This window comes from Humulus lupulus, chromosome 6, assembly GCF_963169125.1.
Source record: "Humulus lupulus chromosome 6, drHumLupu1.1, whole genome shotgun sequence".
Classification (NCBI taxonomy): Eukaryota; Viridiplantae; Streptophyta; class Magnoliopsida; order Rosales; family Cannabaceae; genus Humulus; species Humulus lupulus.
Genome location: NC_084798.1, coordinates 70,873,696 through 70,893,930, shown reverse-complemented (window position 1 = coordinate 70,893,930; position 20,235 = coordinate 70,873,696). Strand labels below are relative to the sequence as shown.

The 20,235-nt window shown below is 31.5% G+C and overlaps 1 protein-coding gene across 7 annotated transcripts in view; it reads left to right on the top strand.

Moving 5' to 3' along the window:
- The window catches only part of LOC133782263 (beta-glucosidase 17-like), a 78,297-nt gene extending 67,076 nt beyond the window's left edge, over positions 1-11,221 (top strand). For 6 of the 7 annotated variants that reach the window (XM_062221504.1, XM_062221506.1, XM_062221502.1 and 3 more), the window contains 5 exons: positions 9,053-9,273; positions 9,361-9,392; positions 10,325-10,427; positions 10,636-10,744; positions 10,849-11,221. In XM_062221504.1, the coding sequence (XP_062077488.1) occupies positions 9,053-9,273; positions 9,361-9,392; positions 10,325-10,427; positions 10,636-10,744; positions 10,849-11,035 (652 nt within the window). In that variant the 3' untranslated portion in view covers positions 11,036-11,221. The remainder of the gene's footprint in view (positions 1-9,052; positions 9,274-9,360; positions 9,393-10,324; positions 10,428-10,635; positions 10,745-10,848) is intronic. The other variant, XM_062221503.1, reaches the window with a different exon arrangement.
- Positions 11,222-20,235: the final 9,014 nt, after the last annotated feature.

Sequence of the window (20,235 nt, the reverse complement as noted above, 5' to 3'; positions counted from 1 at the left end):
TGGAAGGGTTTTCTGCAGGGGCTTCGAGGCTGATGGGTCTGCTGAGGTCGAGGTAGAGTTTACGTTTATCGTTGTAGTTATGGGCTGAGTGGTCATATTCAGCGTTGACCTCGCCTCTTCTACATTGACAAACCTCTGAGCTCGTCGATTAAACTCGGTTAAGGACCTCACAGGCTTCCTCTGCATATCTTCTCAGAGGGGACTTCCCGGCATTACCCTAGCTTGGACGACCATTAAATGACCGCTGTCGTCTACATCCCGAGCTCGGGCAACTTCTAGATTGAACCTTGTAAGGTAGCTCTTCAGCCTCGGGTGTTACCCCGATCATGGCTCTAAACTGCTTCTTGAAATCTTTCGATAGCTGATCCCAAGAAGTGATTGAATGTCTCATATATTTTTTGAACCAGTTTTTTGTTGGTCCTGTAAGTGATGCCGGAAATAACATACATCTGAGCTCGTAACCCACATTACTTGCTCTCATTATGGTGTTAAATGTGCTCAAATGACTGTACGGGTCGGATTTCCCCTCAAAAGGCGGGACATGAGGAATCCGAAACCCTTGAGGAAATGGAGTGTTGGAAATATGGGGAGCGAATGGTTCGAGCTCCTCATCAGAATCCTCGTCCCGACTCCGACCTCGCTCATTCTGTAAGAGCCTAAATGCTCTTTGCAGTTGATCAATTCTATCCTAAACTGGGTCCACAGGGGGTCTCGTCTGAAATTGGCTATCATTGATCACAATTCCAAGCTCGCGTTTCGTAGGGGATCTTTGCGCTCATTTAGGCGTTCTCTCAGGTCCGGGTTCGAGGGATTACCACTACCCCGATTCTGATTCAGGTGCTCCCGCAGGTCGGGTTGGTTCCTTTGGTTCCCAGTATTTCTATGTCCTTGATCATACATGCTGACTAATTTGGTGTCCCCTGAGTCGTCGCTGGCGAGGCTTGTCGCATGATTGTTCCGAGATGGATTTCTTTCATGCTGCCTCGTCTCTGTAGTGCGAGACCGAGACATTTGGCTTCTCGTAGGCTGGGCGCCTCTCCATTCCCTAGTAGCTTCTCTATTCCCCTGTTTCCGTCCTGCCCGCCTTTCCTCATCACCCTGAGTCGGTTGTGTGTTCCTTTGAGGTGGTGAGGGATATCTTATTGGCGATGGAGGGAACCGTATGGGTGATGGTGGCTGCCACCCATTTCGAGGTCTGGATGGTCCTGAGTTCGCCCTGGCCAGCTCGGTAACATTTTGCGTGTTACCAGGAGTTTGAGTCCGAGCCTTTGCAGGGGCTTGGTTATTCCCAGTTTCTGCTGGTAACTCTGCAGTTGAGTTAACCGGAACCCTAGCTCGAGTGTTTCTTCAGGGCCTCGAGGGAGCAGGTTGTTCTGCCGGTGGCGGAGGTTGCTCCGTTCTTCTTGTGGAAGCATTTTTTCGAGGTCGCCCACGAGGCCTGCGGGGAGGAACATGAACGTCCCGCGGAGGTGGGGCTTGGTTCTCATGCGGAGGTTGAGGCTGAGCCGCCTGCGCTTCCGCAGCTAACCTAGCCAACTCCTCGTTCCGCTTCTTGGCCTCAGCCAAATGTTTTCTTAACTGTCAGTTTTCAAGTTCCACAACAGGGATGTACCGTTCGGGATTATAATACATGTCCTCATCGTCCCTAGGAGCCGGAGGTGCTGGAGGTCCTTGATGGACCCAAAACGGGTATGTTTTAAATATTTATACTCGCAAGCGCACGAATCGTATTTATAGAATAGTGTTCGTGTAAGCACGAGGTCGAACCCAAAGGAGTTGTCTAAAATCGAAAAGGAAACTAATTTAAACCAAAATTAACAAATTCTAACCTAGTTCCAAAGATTGAAGAGATTTTTGAATAATGAAAATAAAAATAAAAGACAATAATAAAGAAATTAAAGACAATATATAAACATAAATTAATAAAAGTAAAAATCAAGATAGTAAAATAAGATTATTAAGGATTAGAATCCACAAAATATAAGTTCAATAATATTTATAAGTACATTGATTCTCAAGTTTTAGTGATAGATAAAATAAATCAAGCTATCATTTTCCAAATATATTTATAATTTTAAGCACAATTTTCTTATAAAAAGATAGGATTTTTCTTCACTTTTCAAAATTATAACTTCAAAGCATTTAGTGTAAATCAATCTAATGAAATAACAAATAAATCAATGAACATTATTTATAAGGCAAAACATAATATTTTTGTTCTAAGCATGGATGTGTACAATTTAATGACACATCTTACACAAAGAATATTATGTTTATGCACTAATGAAGAACAAAGTGTAAATATATTCTAACAATCTAAAATACAAGATATTTAAGATGAAAGAAATATATGAAGAAGAAAAATCCATAGACTTTGTTGCATTACAAGGGAAATCAACATACAACATAAATACTATCTAGTTACATAATGTTTCATCATCACCTTAATAATCTTAAAAAGATTAGAAACACATAACTAGAATAGCAAATACAAACTAAAAATTACAAACATAAATAGGAAAATTTGGAGGAAAAACCCCCAAATTTCCTCTAAAAATACATAGAAAATAATAAAAAGAAGAAGAAGAAGAAGAAGAAGAGAATGGAGAGGTTTTGAAATGTGTAGAGTTTTTGGTATAGTAACCTCCCTTCTAAGAATTGGACACCACAAATCCCTTATTTATAGCAAAAAATGATGATTAAAATAATCAATTTAAATTAATTAAATTGATTAAATTAATTTAATTAATTATAATATGGTAAATAGGGGTAAATTATAGGGTGTAATAATGATGTTTTGGGGTAAAATGTGTAGAAAATAGGGTAAATTTGTTGTATTTTTAACAAATGGGACAAGGGGACAAATTGCATTTTGTTGGGCTCAAAATTAAAAATGGCAGCTTTGCAAAGATGTTGTTGGGCTGGAGGCAGGCGTGGTGTACGGGGGCAGAGGACTTGGCTTCAATGAGAGTGGCTGCACGTGATGGTGAAGATGAAGGAAGTTGGTCTTGGGCCCAAATGAGGCTGGCAGGCCCAAAATAGATGTTGAGGGAAATAAATGGTCCTCACGTGGCTTGCTGAAGCAAGGAGGAAGGCTGATGCTGAAGGAAGTAACTTGCTGGAAGTGTGACCTTGTGGCTGGGAGAAGTCACACGTGAGGTGGAGTTGAAATGGTCATGTGAGACCATTATGCAAGTTGCTGATGGTTGGAGAGCTTATGGGCTTCCTTGGGCCTTGCTTATGGCATTTCAAGAGTGCCACTTTTTCTTTCTTTCTTGAAAAAATGCCATTTTTTCATCATTTTTCTTGCTTTTCAAGAGCATAAATTCTCTACAAAATAAATATAAAATAAATCATAATACAATATTTTCAATTATAAAATAGATCAATTTAATTGTTTGAAAATATTAATTATAACTTAATTATATTTTACATTTAAGTTCAATAATACAACATTTTTTTACCACTAAACACAACAATAATTCAAATAATTAAACTACAATATATTACAATAAAATAACTATAAAAACACACAAAAATATATAAAATCACAATAAGACTAATAAATTCAAAACTACTTAAAAACTTAATAAATCAATTAAAAACTCAAGAATTAAGCAACAATTAGCACATAAAAAGTGGTAAAATAACTCTATTTTGTAGAGTTATCAGTCCTCGAGAATCGGAGGACTCACTTCTCTCTTCAGGTTCTGGATTTGTCATTGGTTGCTTCCCAGGGCGTCGTGGATAGTTTTCTTCAGGATTATTCTAATCATTCGTGGCCATAGCTAATCAGGGGTTGTACTGCTTAAAGCTCTCAATGAAAGCACCAAATTGTTGATGCCATTTTTCGTCAACTTAAAATGTAGAGCAATTAAACAATAAGAACTATGACGCAGATGAATAATACAGTAGAATAGCAAGAATTTTATGTGGTTCAGCAGTTAACTCTGCCTAGTCCACGAGTCTATTTTATTAAGACTTTGGAGTTTTCAGGAAATCTTTCAGGGATGAATTCTCCAAAATTTCTCTCAAAATATCAAAAGATCCATCCTTTACAAATGTTCATGACCTCTCTATTTATAGAGGGTTCTCAGAGTTCATTCCCACATATTTCAGGAAGATACTCCTATTTATTAATGAAAATAATGATATTAAATTATGTAACTCCTATATACAAGGAAACTGTAATGCCCCAAATTTCATAATAAGGTTTAGGACCTTGATTAGGAGGCCGGGAGGGCCATAATTGATTTATTATAGTATTTAATGATTATATGCATGATTACGTGAATTATATTGTTATATGATGGTGAATGCATGCATATGGGCACATATGTTAATTATGTGGGTAATTTGGTAATTTGGCCACTGTGGGCGTAATTGTATATTTTGGGTGCATGATTGTGATTAATTAATATAGCCACACTATAAGGTGGATTGGTTCGAGCTATCGACATGAGACGATCATGAGATGTAAGTGTTCGGTCTAGTCATAACGGGTTTAAGTTCGGGGCTCGGGGTGAGTCTCGGGGTGAATTTAATGATTAGAGCATTACCGGGAATTAAAGGGTAATGGGATATGATTTATTGGTATTTGGGAATGTTGAGATTAGCGGGAATTGGTGAGCGTTAATTATAATTAACGGTATAGGTTGGAAATGACGAATTTACCCTTGGGAGTGTTTAGAAGCTTTTAAATTGGTCTAGGGGCATTATGGTCTTTTGACCTTAAGGATTTATATCAGATTTTGGGGGTTTGGAAGGCTGTAGAAACAGAGCAAAACAGAGCCTAACCTCATCCTTTCATCCTTTCTCTCCCGTACAAACTTTCCTTCATCCTTTTCTTTGAATTTTGAGAGCCACCTTGAGGAGTTAAGCTTGGAGATCAAAGGGGGAAGCTAGGGAACTTGTCACAGCCATTAAAGGGGCCTCAAAACTGTGTTTGAGGTGAGTTCTAGTTATGAATTTAAGGTGTGCTCTGTTTTTTTTTAGTTAAGTTTTGAGTTTCTTAAGTTTTTAAGCTTAGGATTGGACTTTGTAAATTTTTGAGTTTTTGGTTGGTTTGAGCTTCAGGTTTTGGTGGTTTTGGACCATTGAGAAGTTTGGTAATATTTATTTGATGATTTGGAGATGTTTAGATGGGGTTTTGGAAGGTTTTAGAAGTGGAAAAACGAAGAAAAATGGCTGGTGCGAAGTTGGGCCGCGGCCCTGTTCTTGGGCGCCGCGGCCCTAGCTTGAAGAAGGTGGTGGAGGCTCTGTCTGGGGGGCGCGCCGCGGCATGGTCCATGTAGGGCCGCAGCCCTTGAGGGAAAAAAAATACTAAATGGTGGTTTTTGTGATGGGAACTTAACTCTAAGGGCCTAGGATCGATCCTACTACCTAGTTGAGTGGGATTTGATGTTCCGGAGGCTTGGGTTGGGTTTGGAAGTATTTAATTACTCATTTTGATGAGGTTTTATATTTGGTTATGACTAGGTGACCGCTAATGGACTAGAAGTTGATCGTTCTCAAGGGTCATTCTTTTGATCGTTCTAGCTCGACTTTGAGGTAAGAAAACTGCACCCTGTGTATGTGTGACATGCATGGCTATTATGATGCATGTTGGTTGATTATTGAGTATGACATGCATGGCTATTATGATGCATGATTGGTTGATTATTGAGTATGACATGCATGGCTATTCTTGATGCATGTTGGTTGGTTATTAAGCGTGGCATGCATGGCTGGTATTGATGCACGTTGATTGCAGGATATATTGCATATGATGCATGAGAAACATGTGATTAGGACATGCTTTGTATACCGGGTATGATATTGTTCAGAGCTTGAACCTCTGTGTTTATGCATAGTCCTAATGGTACTAATACCTGTTAAGTAAGCATGCTGAATACCTTGTTTATGGATAATAGACATGTGATATATGTTTGGTGGCATGGCTTACCTGTGTATGGCGCTGACTTATTAGTCAGAATCGACAATGGTGTCAGATCCGTCTGTGAAGCTGTGACTTATTAGTTAAGTTCACCATGGGCTGAGCACTGGTCGTGTTTCACCGACCCAAGGGTCAGAAGTGGCAGTGCGTTGTGAACGCCGGGCCAAATAAAGATTGGATCCAATCAAGGTCAGCATTGAATGACTCATATGGGGTATTAATGCTGGACCGACCGGAAGGTCAATGAGAACTATAAGCGCTTGTCTGGTCTACGACCAGATGACTATAGCCAAGGTATATGACCCCGGTGACCGTTTGTCACATGGCTAAGGGACGTTGTCCATAGTTTCGACTCTAGAGTCGTGAGGAAGGTTATGTTGGTGACTAATCACCATGCACCTGTCCTAATCAAACTTATGAAAAGATCACTTATCAGTTAAGCCCTGGTGACCCTATCGTCACATGGCTAGAAGGAGCGATGCTCATTATTGTGACTTTTGGCTATTGTCACCTATTTGCATGGACTGATAGTCCTGAATGGTTACTATGGTTAATGTTGATATTATATCATGTTATTCTGTGTTTTCTTGCTGGGCTTCGGCTCACGGGTGCTACGTGGTGCAGGTAAAGGCAAAAGGAAGCTGGACCATCCTTGAGTTGAAGAGCTTAGGTGATGACGTGTACATATGCAGCTGCTCGTCCGCCACGGCCGAGGTTTTAAAGTGGAACTAGGGTTGAACCCTGTTTTGCCATTTAGAACGGCCTGTTGTAAATATATTTTTATAATAAACTCTGAAACTTTATTTTCGGGATCCCAATGTATAAATTAAACGTTCTAGTGAAACGTTATATCATAACCAAAGTTTTTAATCCCTAAACCGCTAATCATACTTAGTTCACGATTTTGGCCAAATGACTCGATTAGCGAGTTTAGCACTGTTTACAAGGTACACCGTAACGGTCCTTGGAGTTTGGGGCGTTACAGAAACGTCCCCTGAAGACCAGGGAGCGTATAATAGACTTGTTAATATCCCTTTAATGTTGGGATGTTACAACAATAAATATCTTTAAATGCATGGAACGCATCTTATCAGATGACCCATTAAATCATTCGAGGTCGGCAATCAGCATCATGTCAGTCCAGGTCTATAGATAAGTTATGAGCTAGCCCCCTTACCCCAAGACCAGCTCGGAGGGGGTAAATACCATCGAGGCCGTTACACTTCGAGCTTATACTCCTGCCAAGCTCGAGCTACTTGATCCGAAGACACCCAACAACGAATATACCCCGATGCTAAGTTCTTTCGAGCTCAGTTAGAACTTCGAGGTTACCATCTTGATTCGAGGGTCCGACATCTGGGCCATGCACATGCGTTTTAGATATCTCGAGCTCACAATTGACGAGTCCAGCTTTCGAGATCACAATCTCGGGTCTCGAAATTTGGGTGTAACAATCAATTATGTATGAAAATCAATAGCAACTTTTAAGGGAGCTTACTCATGCAAGAAATACAACCAACAAGAAATTAAAAGTCAGCACAAGAAGTTTCCTTTAAATATATTCTTATTAATAATTATCTTACCATCCAAAAACCCATCCTATTTAAAATATCACCACGAACATTCTAGTTTCTACCCATGGTTTGCAAAACTATATCTCCATCAATATCCTAATAATCATAAAAATTTCAGCAACTATTCAAAATTTTAGCAATACTTAAATTAATAAGATGCTCTAAGAAGCACACCACAATTCAACAACTAATAAAGGAGTTCAAAATAGAAAAAAAAATGTAAACAAATGAACAGATGTCCATTGTTATATAGCATAATAATGACTTGCAACTACGACAAAGTATGTATCCCAACAAGATCCGGAACTATAATTCCTCCCATTATATAGTCTAGAATAAAATCACGTCAAAGAACTTATATTCTGATGGAAAAAAAAAACTGCAAAGAACTTAAAGCCCGGACTAAAACACAAGTCATAACATATATTATATATACATGATTCTAGCAAAAAAGAAAAGTATATATATATATATATAAACCAAACAATTGCTTGACTTGATGACGGATGACATTCTTCAAGCGACCAAACAATTGCTTGAAAGTGAGAGAGAGAGATAGAATGTTAGTTACTATTTTTTTTCTAATAATATAATTAATATTTTTTTAATTATAATTAATAAATTTATAAATAAATTTGTTTTTGAATGTATATATACGTTATAGTATTTTCTTTTAAATTTAATAAAAATTTACCACTAACAAAATTGTAAAGTTTTTTTTTAAATAATTAGAAAATTTAATATAATAATCTCATTTGTTTTAATTATATTTTGTTCTTTAAATCCATGAAACTAAATCAATTTAGTTTTATTGCAATTATATAAGAGTTTAAGTGAGTAGTTTAATTTAATTTGTATGTTTTAATATAATAATTTTACCACCAGTGTGCCCTTAATGTTTTTTTAGGACATCTAAAGTGCCCTTATTACAAGTTACCATTTGAAATTCCTTCCTCTAGTTTTTTTTAGGACCCGCATATTTTTTTAGGACAATCATTGAGTGTGTGTTCTAAAATGTAGTTTTTAAGAACTCTCAATGAGATTCCTAAAAACTCTATTAATTTTTTTAAGGACTTACATTTATGTGCGTGTCCTAAAAATGTGACCCGTAAATAGTATTTTATAGTAGTATTTAGATATATAGTTGGTCATAAAATTTAGACAACTAGTCAAATATTTAGACAGATGTCATTTTACTTAAAAAAAAATGATTAAAAGTAGACTAAAATGCAAAATCACTTTCGAAAAAATAAGTAATTCTCACCAATTTATCTAAAATCATAAAGTCTCGTAAATAACTAATCCCAAATCTGAATTACACAATCTCACCTAGCATAAAGATATCGTGTTGGTGGTCTATCACAACCTTTCCTTGATAAGAACTATCTAAAAAGTTAAAGTTATCTACTTTTTGTTATTTTATTTTGAAGAAAAAGTGTTATAAAGTACTGAATGATTCGATTCTCCGTATTATATTTCATTTTATATCTTTCTGCATATATCTTAAATGTTTCTTCCTATTATTTATTTTATATTTGCACAGGTTTGCACACCCAATAACATACGGTGACTACTCACAAATAATTAAATCAACTGTTGGAGAAAGACTTCCAAAGTTCACTAAAGCACAATCAAAATTGCTTACTGGATCTTTGGATTTCCTGGGGTTGAACTATTATACTTCTTTTTATGCGGAAGATGTTACGTTCTCTAACTATAGCGTTGAACAGAGTTATGATGCAGATATTCAAGCAATTTTCACAAGTATGTTTATTCATCAAGCACTGCCCTCACGTATAATTATTGCGCTTTTATTATATACTCACGTAAGTACTTTATTGCCAAAATCAGGTTACAAGAACAAAACTCCAATTGGCACTCCGGTATTTTTCTATATATATATATACATTATATTTTGTATATATTACGACAAGCATATGCATATTATATTTGAATATATATACCAATTTACATCTATTATACTTCGATAAATCTCTCTATATATTGCACTATACTGGTGTAGAACATGATCTGAATGTAAACAAATATAAATATATATATTTTTTTGCTGGAAAAATATATATACATATAAACATTACAAAATGTGACTAAAAAAAATATCATTATACTTGTGTCGTAACTATAAAGTATGTGACTAAAAATATTACTCACAAGAGGGTTGCAATTTATTATAAATAAATGTGTTTTTAATTATAATAAATTTGACCACTGTAAAATTTTATATTAAAGACAAAACTTAAGACTAAATATTATTTTTTAGTCATAAATGTTTTTTTTTTATGGGATTAAAATGTTCTTTAGTGACAAAAAATTTATGTTGTCGCTTATAAATGGTAACTTTTCTTGTAATAATATATTTTATATATATATATATATATAACGTAGTAACACATTGCTTGGGGAGAAGGTTTTTTTATCCTTTCTTTCTTAGACTTGCATGACCAAAGCAGACATTATCTACTACTGAACCATTAAAATATTTTGAGGAAGCTTGAACTATAGCAAATAAATACGGTCCAAATGAATGAGTCCTAATATATATTTTCTCGAAATGATGCAACTGAACATTTTTGGGTCCTAAAATATAAGGTAATCAACTGCAAAGTTCTGTATGGCATCGCATGTGTACTGTTTCCTTGTTTTGGAAAATATAAGTACAAGAAAAAAGTCCTAAGTATATATGTACATCTATGTATAAATGACTGCTATATATACATTTATTTTTATATGGAATATATGTCTTGATCTTTTTTCCTTCTCTTTTCTTTCAATAAAACTTATTGATCATGTACAGACTGCTTCAAGTTGGCTTTTTATTTGTCCAAAGGGAATCCGAGATATTTTATTCTACATAAAAGAGAAATATAACAACCCACCGATATACATCACAGAAAATGGTATGTTGATTTTTGCACGAGTTTCTTATCTTTTTTACTTCAAAGTTGGAAGTTTGATACTTAGTATAAATTAGCAATATGTATATATATATACATAATGTATCCATATGAATACATAGGAAATGATATACATGTGCTTACATTTATAACTAGATACATATAACATTTATATTCAAACTGACTAATTAATGTCTGCTATATATAACAGGAATGCCAGATGCAAACAACAGCTCTTTGTCGATTAAAGAAGCATTAAAGGACATCATGAGAATAAGATACCATCAGGACCATCTCTCGAATCTTTTAGAAGCTATCAAGTGAGCCTTTAACAAAAATTAAACCTATAATAATAATAATACATGATCCATTATTGCATGATTATTCTAATTAAAGCTTACGTACACATGTTAAATTTTTACAGGGATGGAGTCAATGTGAAGGGATACTATATCTGGAGTTACATGGATGACTTTGAATGGAGTAATGGTTACACTCTTCGCTTTGGCCTTATTTTTATTGACTTCAAGAATAATCTTCAAAGATATCTTAAATACTCAGCATACTGGTTAAAAATGTTCCTCCATAAGAATCCAATAAATATTATTTGATGTGATTATTACGAATGTACAGAGCTATGCAATTATATATGCATGCCTTAATTATGAGAGAACATTTCATACATTCAGCTGTGTGAACTTGTAGTAGAAACTTCATAATCGACACATAACAAACTTATAACAGTTGTGTAATTTATAACAAATTAGATTAATAACTAATTTTTTTCTGGCGACTTATGAGTTGAGTTATTATCTCCAATATCCATCAAGCTAGATGCGGAGGGGACTCAACATCGAGTTTGTGATGAAGAGAGACAAAGTGAGTTTTAATCAAAGGCTTTCTTATGACATCAACGATTTGCTCCTGAATTAGAACGTAGGATACTTGAAGTGATTTGGTAGTAAATTTTAGTTGGTATAATCAGATTTAAATGTACAAAACTTGAAACCGGACAGTATGTACACTACAACAAAAATCAGGTATACCGGCGGAACTATTACCGGCGGAGTCAATCTGCCGGTAATAATACTATCTTTACCGGCGGAAAACTGAATCCGCCGGTATTAATCATGTTTTTTAATTTTGTTTTTATTTTTTAAATTATTTAATTATTACCGGCAGAAAATCGATTATTACCGGCGGACAATCCGCCGGCAATAATCAAATTTCATTCACGCGGTCAACCTGCCGCCCAATTTAATTTTCACTTATTACCGGCGGATTATTGCCGGCGGGCTCCGCCGGTAATAATAATAAAAATATTACCGTTAAATACTATTACCGGCGGAACTATTATTGCCGGCGGACCTCCGCCGGCAATAATATTCTATATATTCTGGCCATCCGTCTCCTTCGGCTCCGTTCGTCCAAGTGCCAAAAAATCTCAGAAATCTCTCAAAAAAACTCTCATTTGCCTCCGTTCGTCCGAGTCAATATCCACCATTTTCAAAAGTTTTTTGGATTGTATTCAACATTATTTCATCACATCTGTCTGGGTATGTAGTTATATATTTTTTATTGTAATCTATTATATTTTTCTGATGTTGTTTGAGTTATATTTTTGAGTTGAGTTATATTTTTCTTCTAATATCATGTATATCTTTTCATATTTGTTTTGGCTGATTGTATTTTTAATCAAATACATATATAATAAAAAGTTTGGGTTAATATTTGGTTATGAACAATTTTCTTAATTATATATAGTGAATTTAAATATTCCATTAACTTACAACTAATATATATATATATGTTCATATTTCAGAGCTTCATTGGGAGTACTGAATCTTGTTATTGTTTGACTACAGGTAAGTAATTTTGTATTTCATACATTTTTATTTTGTTTATTTAGTTTTAAAGTATATGAAAATATTGTTAGATATTAGGACATGGATAATTTTTTATTATTGTTAAATTATTATTATAATGTTAGAATGTTATAATGTATTTTTGTTATAGTTTAATTAAAATTATTTTAATATTATGAAGTTTAGATTTTAATAAATTTGTTATTAATAAATTGTTATTATTAAAAAAATAGTTTAATGGTACATAAATAAAATATTAATAAATAATATAATAAATATTAAATTATAGAAAAAAGTTATTTTAATAACTTAGAAAGGAATTGATATGAGAATAATAAAAATTAAATAATTAAAAATGTATTTATTAAAAAGTAAGTATTAAATAATATATGTAAACAATTATTAAGTAATTATATAAAAGAGTAGTTATATAATTAATTAAATAAAAATAATTTCAATTAATTACATATTAATTATTCAGCTTTTAAAATAGTTATAATTAAATATGTGGAATAAATAAATAAATAAATGATTAATTTTTTTATTATTAATTAAATGAATATTAAATAAATAAATAATTAAGTATTAATTAAATAAATAAATTTTTAGTAAATGAAAAATTAGATAATAGATAATTAATTAATTAAATAAATAATTAATTAATTAATTAAGTATAAATTAAATAATTAGTAAACATTAGATAATAATAAGTTATTTAATTTACGGAAAAATTATATAATAGATAACTAATTAAATAAATAAATAATTAATTAATTAAGTATAAATTAAATAATTAGGAAATATTTAAATTAATAATATGATAAATAAATAATTAAATGAATATTAAATAAATAAATAATTAAGTATTAATTAAATAATTTATTTTAAATAAAGGAAAAATTAGATAATAGATAAATAATTAAATAATTAATTAATTTAATTATAATTAAATAATAATTAATTAAATAATTAGGAAATATTTAAATTAATAATATGATAAATAAATAATTAAATGAATATTAAATAAATAAATAATTAAGTATTAATTAAATAATTTATTTTAAATAAAGGAAAAATTAGATAATAGATAAATAATTAAATAAATAAATAATTAATTAATTATAATTAATTTAGTAATTAATTAATTTAATTATAATTAATTAAATAATTGGAAAGATTTAAATTAATAATATGATAAATAAATAATTAAATGAATATTAATAAATAAATAATTAAGTATTAATTAAATAATTTATTTTAAATAAAGGAAAAATTAGATAATAGATAAATAATTAAATAAATAAATAATTAATTAATTAATTTAGTAATTAATTAATTTAATTATTATTAATTAAGTATAAATTAAATAATTAGTAAACATTAGATAATAATAATTTATTTAAATAAAGGAAAAATTAGATAATAATTAACTAATTAATTAAATAATTAGGAAAGATTTAAATTAATAATATGATAAATAAATAATTAAATGAATATTAATAAATAAATAATTAAGTATTAATTAAATAATTTATTTTAAATAAAGGAAAAATTAGATAATAGATAAATAATTAAATAAATAAATAAATAATTAATTAATTTAGTAGGAACTTATCTATAACTACTTCTACAAGTTTGCGGACCCTGAGCCAACTTCGTGAACCACTTAGGGGTATTTGTTATGGGGTTAGGTTTGGTGAGAATAGGAATATCAAATCTCACTACAAAAAAAACGTTCTATACCGAGAACATTTTACCGAATACAAGTTCTCGGTATATATCATCTAGACACCCGCCTTCTTTACGCGGTTTTTTTTCATTTTAGTTTGTGTACCGAGGACCTTATACCGAGAACTTATTCTTAGTATAGGGTCTTTACCGAGAACGTGTAGTCGGTATAGATAATTTAGACTCCCGCCTTTTTTTCGCGGTTTTTTCATTTTAGTTTCTGTACCGAAGATCCTATACCGAGAACATGTTCTCGGTATAGGGTCTTTATAATCTTTATCTTCCCCAAACAGAGAGCTCATTCTCTCTTAAACGGAAAAATCAGAGCTCCGTTTTCTCCGCCCCCTTTTCTATTTTTCTGGATTTCGGCCCCCACAAGCTTTGGTTTTGGTCAAAGCTTCCCTTCCAAACAAGATTTAAGTGGCTATAAGGTCTATTAAGGTAATTATTTACATATATTTCAGTTTTTTTTTGTATAAATTTTTCAATTTTTTTTTCAGTTTTGGTCTTTTGTAATGAGATTTTTGTGGTATTATTTTCAGGTTTTGCATTGTTTACCAGCGGTTTTAGAGGTATTTCATATTTTCTTTGTAATTTTTTGGTTTTATTTATATTTTTTGCATAAATATATTTAGGGTTTTATTTATAATTTGTTTAATATTGTTAATATATTGTTATTTGTTATATTATATATATAATTTCTGATTATGTAATTAAAATAGGTAAGAATAACAATTTGTGATGAAAATTAGTTAAAAATTTAGTGATATCCAATTTAGAGGAAATAATATATTGTGTAGTATTTTAGTAAAATACATATATAGTTTTAGGATTTAGTTAGTTTAATCATATGATAAATAATTAATTTATTAGTATGAAAATTTATTAATTTAATAATTTATTTTTTAGGTATATAATTTGACTTTTAGTTATAAAAATATGTTTATATGAAAATTTAATATTTGATTGTTTGTTTTTTAGATTGGGTTAAATAATTTTAGTTTTAGATTATTAGATTTGGTTAATAAATTTTGATTATTAGAGTGAGTTTTGTTTATTTAATTTGAATTTTGTTGTTGTTGTTGTTAATTTTTTTATTCTTAGTGTTGATGAATATTGATGCTTTGTTTTTGTTGTTAATTTTTAGTAGAATTATGATATTTTAAATAGAAAATTGAATAATTAATAAAATTTAGAGTAATAATTATAAATTATATAGTCATTTACAATGTATTTGTATTGCTTTGTGTATGTTCTGCGACTGGATATTTTTTTATGTGTTATTTGCAGGTTTTTAAATTTTGGGATATATGAAAATACAGCCGTTATGCTGCCCAAATTTTTTTTAGAATTAAAAATACTCAATAAAATTTATAATTTAAGAAATAGTGAATTGATAAGTTGTATAATATATTTTTAATCATGATTAAATCAAATTAACAATAACATTATGCAACCAAATTTTAATAAAAATAAACATTAATCCTGAAATTTTATTTAAATAAGTAATAAATCTTAAAGTAATTCTAATGATTTATTCATTTTATATATATATATATATTTATGAAATTGTATAATGATATTTTGTAATTTTTGTTTGAAGGTTGGGTATTCGGTTTTTGTTGGACTAAAGAGATTGCTAGCAAGATATTGAAGGCATTGGTAAGTTTTTTTTAATTTTTCTGTATTTTTTTTCAATTTTTGAATAATTTATGTTTTTTTATATAAATAATATAATATTAATTTTAATAAAATTCTGAAATTATTATATTAGATAGAATGTATTTATTTTTAGGTTTTCAAAATAAGTATTAGTAAAAATGATATTAGGAATTAGAAATTGTTATATGATTAATTAGTATTTTTTTTTAAATAAATTCTATGTTGTTTTGGTGAATTTTATGTGTATTAAACATATTAGTAAACATATTTAATATTTTTTTAGAATTGTAAAATTTAGAGATATTGTGAATATTAGTAGAAGTACTCAATAAAATTTCTAATTTAATAAATAGTGAATTGATAAGTAAAATAATATATTTTAAAATTAACATTAACATTATGCAACTAAATTTTAATAAAAATAAACATTAATTAAATAATTTAATTAATAATTAAATCCTAAAGTAAATAAATAAATTTTAAACAAATCTTAGAAATTTTATTTAAATTAATCAAACTATTCAATAAAGCATAAGTAAAATATGTAATTTAATAAATACTAAATTAATATGTAATAAAATAATATGTGTTAGTTCTGATTAAATAAAATTAACAAATATATTATTAGAAAACCATTATTAAAATTAAAATTAAAAAAATTAAATTTAATATTTGTTAGTTTTAATCATTATTAAAATAAAAATTTAAAAATATGTTTTTAATAATATTTGTTAGTTGTTTTTAATTTTTCTGTATTTTTTTTAAAAAAAAATTCAATTTTTGAATAATTTATTTTTTTATATAAATAATATATTTTAAAATTAAGATTAAAAAAAATTAACATTAACATTATGCAACTAAATTTTAATAAAAATAAAAATGAATTAAATAATTTAAGTAATAATTAAATCCTAAAGTAATTAAATAAATTTTAAACAAATCTTAGAAATTTTGTTTAAATTAATAAAACTATTCAATAAAGCATAAGTAAAATATGTAATTTAATAAATACTAAATTAATATGACAAATTTAAATAATTTTAATAATATTTACACTGAAATATATTATAGTTAGATATCATAAAACAACATAATTAACTTCAAAGAGCATAAGACATTAAAAAAACATATTTAATTATATTTGCTTTTTTATTTGGTAATAAGAAATTATTACCAAAGATATAATAGTGTTATTATCACCTAGTGATAATATTATATTTTTTTTGTGTTCATTACAAGAAGCCTTAGACCCGTTTAGAGAGGGTGAGTCATTGAAGACTCTTACATTTGCCTCTCTCTGAATTAGGACACACACAAATTGATTGTAAGTTTGATGATTAGTGTTCCGTGCAGTGCTACATTCATACAATGTCGATCGACAAGAGTTGGATTAATTTGACAGATCGATTATCCGATGAGTATGAGGTTGGTGTGATGGATTTTCTCCAGAGAGCTCGGCAGTGCGTTGACTCAAGGGGATTGGTGAAATGTCCGTGTAGGAGGTGTGTCAACGTTGAATTTCAGACGATTGATGTATTAGAAAATCATCTTTTTGTAAATGGTTTTCTACGGAAATATACCAATTGGCATTGGCATGGAGAGGATGAAATAATACCAACGAGAGCTCGGATAGATCAAAATGATGAAGATGAAATGATGGATGTTCTCACTGATCTTATGCAAAATGACAATGACGAACAAGCGGAGAATGAGCGCGGTCAAGAGATACCTACAACAGACTACAGGAGTGGTCAACATTATAACAATTTGTTTGCTGAGATCGAGGCTCCATTATTCCCCGGGTGTCAAAATTACACATCATTGAATTTCCTAGTGAAGTTAATGCATTTCAAAGTGTTGGGAAAAATTCCCAACAAAATATTTGATGGAATGCTGGAGTTGTTACATGATGCATTTCCAGCCCCAAATAAGCTTCCAAAATCGCATTATGCAGCGAAAAGGTTGTTGCGGAAACTTGGATTGGGCTACGAGTCAATCCATGTCTGCAAGCATGATTGCGCACTGTTTTGGAAAGAACATGCTGGAAAAAGAAAATGTCCTGTTTGTGGGGAGAATCGATGGGTGGACAAGAACACCAAGGGAAAGAAAGTGCCTCATAAAGTGATGCGTTATTTTCCTTTAACCCCTAGGTTAATGCGAAAATATGCATCGAGGCACATTGCTCAACATATGAGATGGCATCACGAGCAACGTATAAAAGAAGATGGTGTATTGCGTCATCCTGCTGATGGGAAAGCTTGGAAGGACTTTGACCGAAATAATCCAACATTTGCAATGGAACCCAGGAATGTGCGGCTTGGATTGGCTGCAGATGGATTCAATCCCTTTGGTAATATGAGTCTGTCTTATAGTATGTGGCCGGTAGTGTTGACGACATATAACTTGCCACCATGGTTGTGCATGAGAGAAACTAATTTCATGTTGAGTTTATTAATTCCGGGACCTCATTCGCCAGGAAAAGATTTTGATGTTTTCTTAAGACCATTGATTGATGAGTTAAAAGATTTATGGGTGACTGGTGTACAGACTCGAGATGTAGTCGATGGCAGTTTCTTCACTCTTCGGGCAGCTTTGATGTGGACTATAAACGATTACCCAGCAAGGAGTAGCCTTTCTGGATGGACTGCCCAAGGTTATCATGCTTGCTCTACTTGCAATGTGGCAACACCATCTATTCGTTTACAAAAGAAGGTTGCTTTTTATGGTCATAGACATTTTTTACCAATCAAACATGTCATTAGAAGGGACAAGAAGACATATGGTGTCGTTGAAAAAAGATTACCACCAAAGCCATTAACCATGCAAGAAATGTTCACACAAATGAGTTTTATACCTGATTCTCTTCCTGGTAAGCATGTCAGTTATGGCGGCCAAAAAAGAAAGCGTACAAAAGAGCAAGTTGGTTGGCGGAAAAAAAGTATATTTTTTGAGCTCCCATATTGGGCCAACATAATGTTGCGACACAATCAAGATGTTATGCATGTTGAGAAAAATGTGTGCGACAGTTTAGTAGGCACAATAGTTGGGCTGGAGAATAAGACCAAAGACACAGTTAGTGCCAGAGTAGACTTGGAGAAGATGAAGATGAGACCAGAGTTACAGCTGAGGAAGTTGAATGGTCGGATACAAAAGCCTGCGGCCAAATTCACTTTCACTGTTGAAGATCGCCAAAAGTTTTGTCGATTTCTTAAATCAGTGAAGTTTCCAAATTGTTTTGGATCTAACCTAAGGAAAAATGTGATTGATAATGACAATAAGATAACTGGTTTGAAATCGCATGATTGTCACATCATTATTATAACACTTATTAGTAGCTCTTAAATTAGTTGTTTTTGTTTTTTGCAGAGAGCACAGGGAAATTCTACAGACTAGAGGTGTTGAAAACCTAGACCAATTACATAGAGAGGAATTTCCTAATTGGTTTTATAATAAGATTTATCATCTTCGACAAACAGGATCCTTGGAAGTAGATGAAGAATTAATCTCTTTAGCAGACGGTTCTTCAACTCGTGTTGCGTCGTACCCTGGGTGTGTTGTAAATGGAGTAAGATTTTTGTGTTATGACAGGGACAAGAATCGCAAAACTCAAAATAGTGGAGTCTCTGTAGCGGGTGTCGAAAATAGTACTTATTACGACCAGTTGGAAGAAGTTTTAGTGATGTCTTATCTTTCTGGTTGTTCTGTTGTATTATTTAAGTGCAAATGGTTTGACACTAATCGGTCTTCAGGATTAAAGTTTGAGCAAAACATAACGAGTATCAAAACCAGTTCGGAGGCCTTCAAAGATGATAAATTTATCTTAGCAACTCAGGCTAACCAAGTTTTCTACATTGAAGACCTTAAAAATAAATCTCATTGGAAAGTCGTCCAAGAAGTGCATCACAGAAATGTGTGGGACATCCCACTAGTTGAAGAACAAGCGGAGGATGTAGAAGTAGATGTTATGCACGACACTAGTTCCTCTAATTTCCAATTATTCGTTGATCTTGGACCGTTGCCACAAATCAGCTTTGAACGTACGGGGGCTCCATTACAATTTGTTGAGATAGATAATGTTGCAATTGAGGAGGAGAGGGAGGAGGAAATGGAAGAAGAAGAGGAGGAGGAGGAAGAGGAAGTGGAGGAGGAGGAGGAGGTTGAATATGAAGATGATGAAGAGGAAGATGAACACATAGAAACCAATGATGATAGTGAAGATTATTATAGTGATAATTAAGTGGTAATTTTATAATATGTTGAAGTAATTATTTTTAACAATAAATAATTTTATATTGTCATTTTTAACTGATAAATGTAATTTTAATATCGATTAATTTGACAGATATGGCTGATGTTATTGCTCAATCTCACGGGGGTGATGGTGGAGGATGCGATCCTCCACGTGGACCGTCAGATATCCCAGCTGATTGTGAACGAGGTAATACTTTACACATTGATATACTCCTTAAAATTTAACAATTAATCCATATTAATTTAAAAATATTGAATTTGCATACAATAGCGCCTCCAAGTAAACGTGGACGCCATAAAGGATT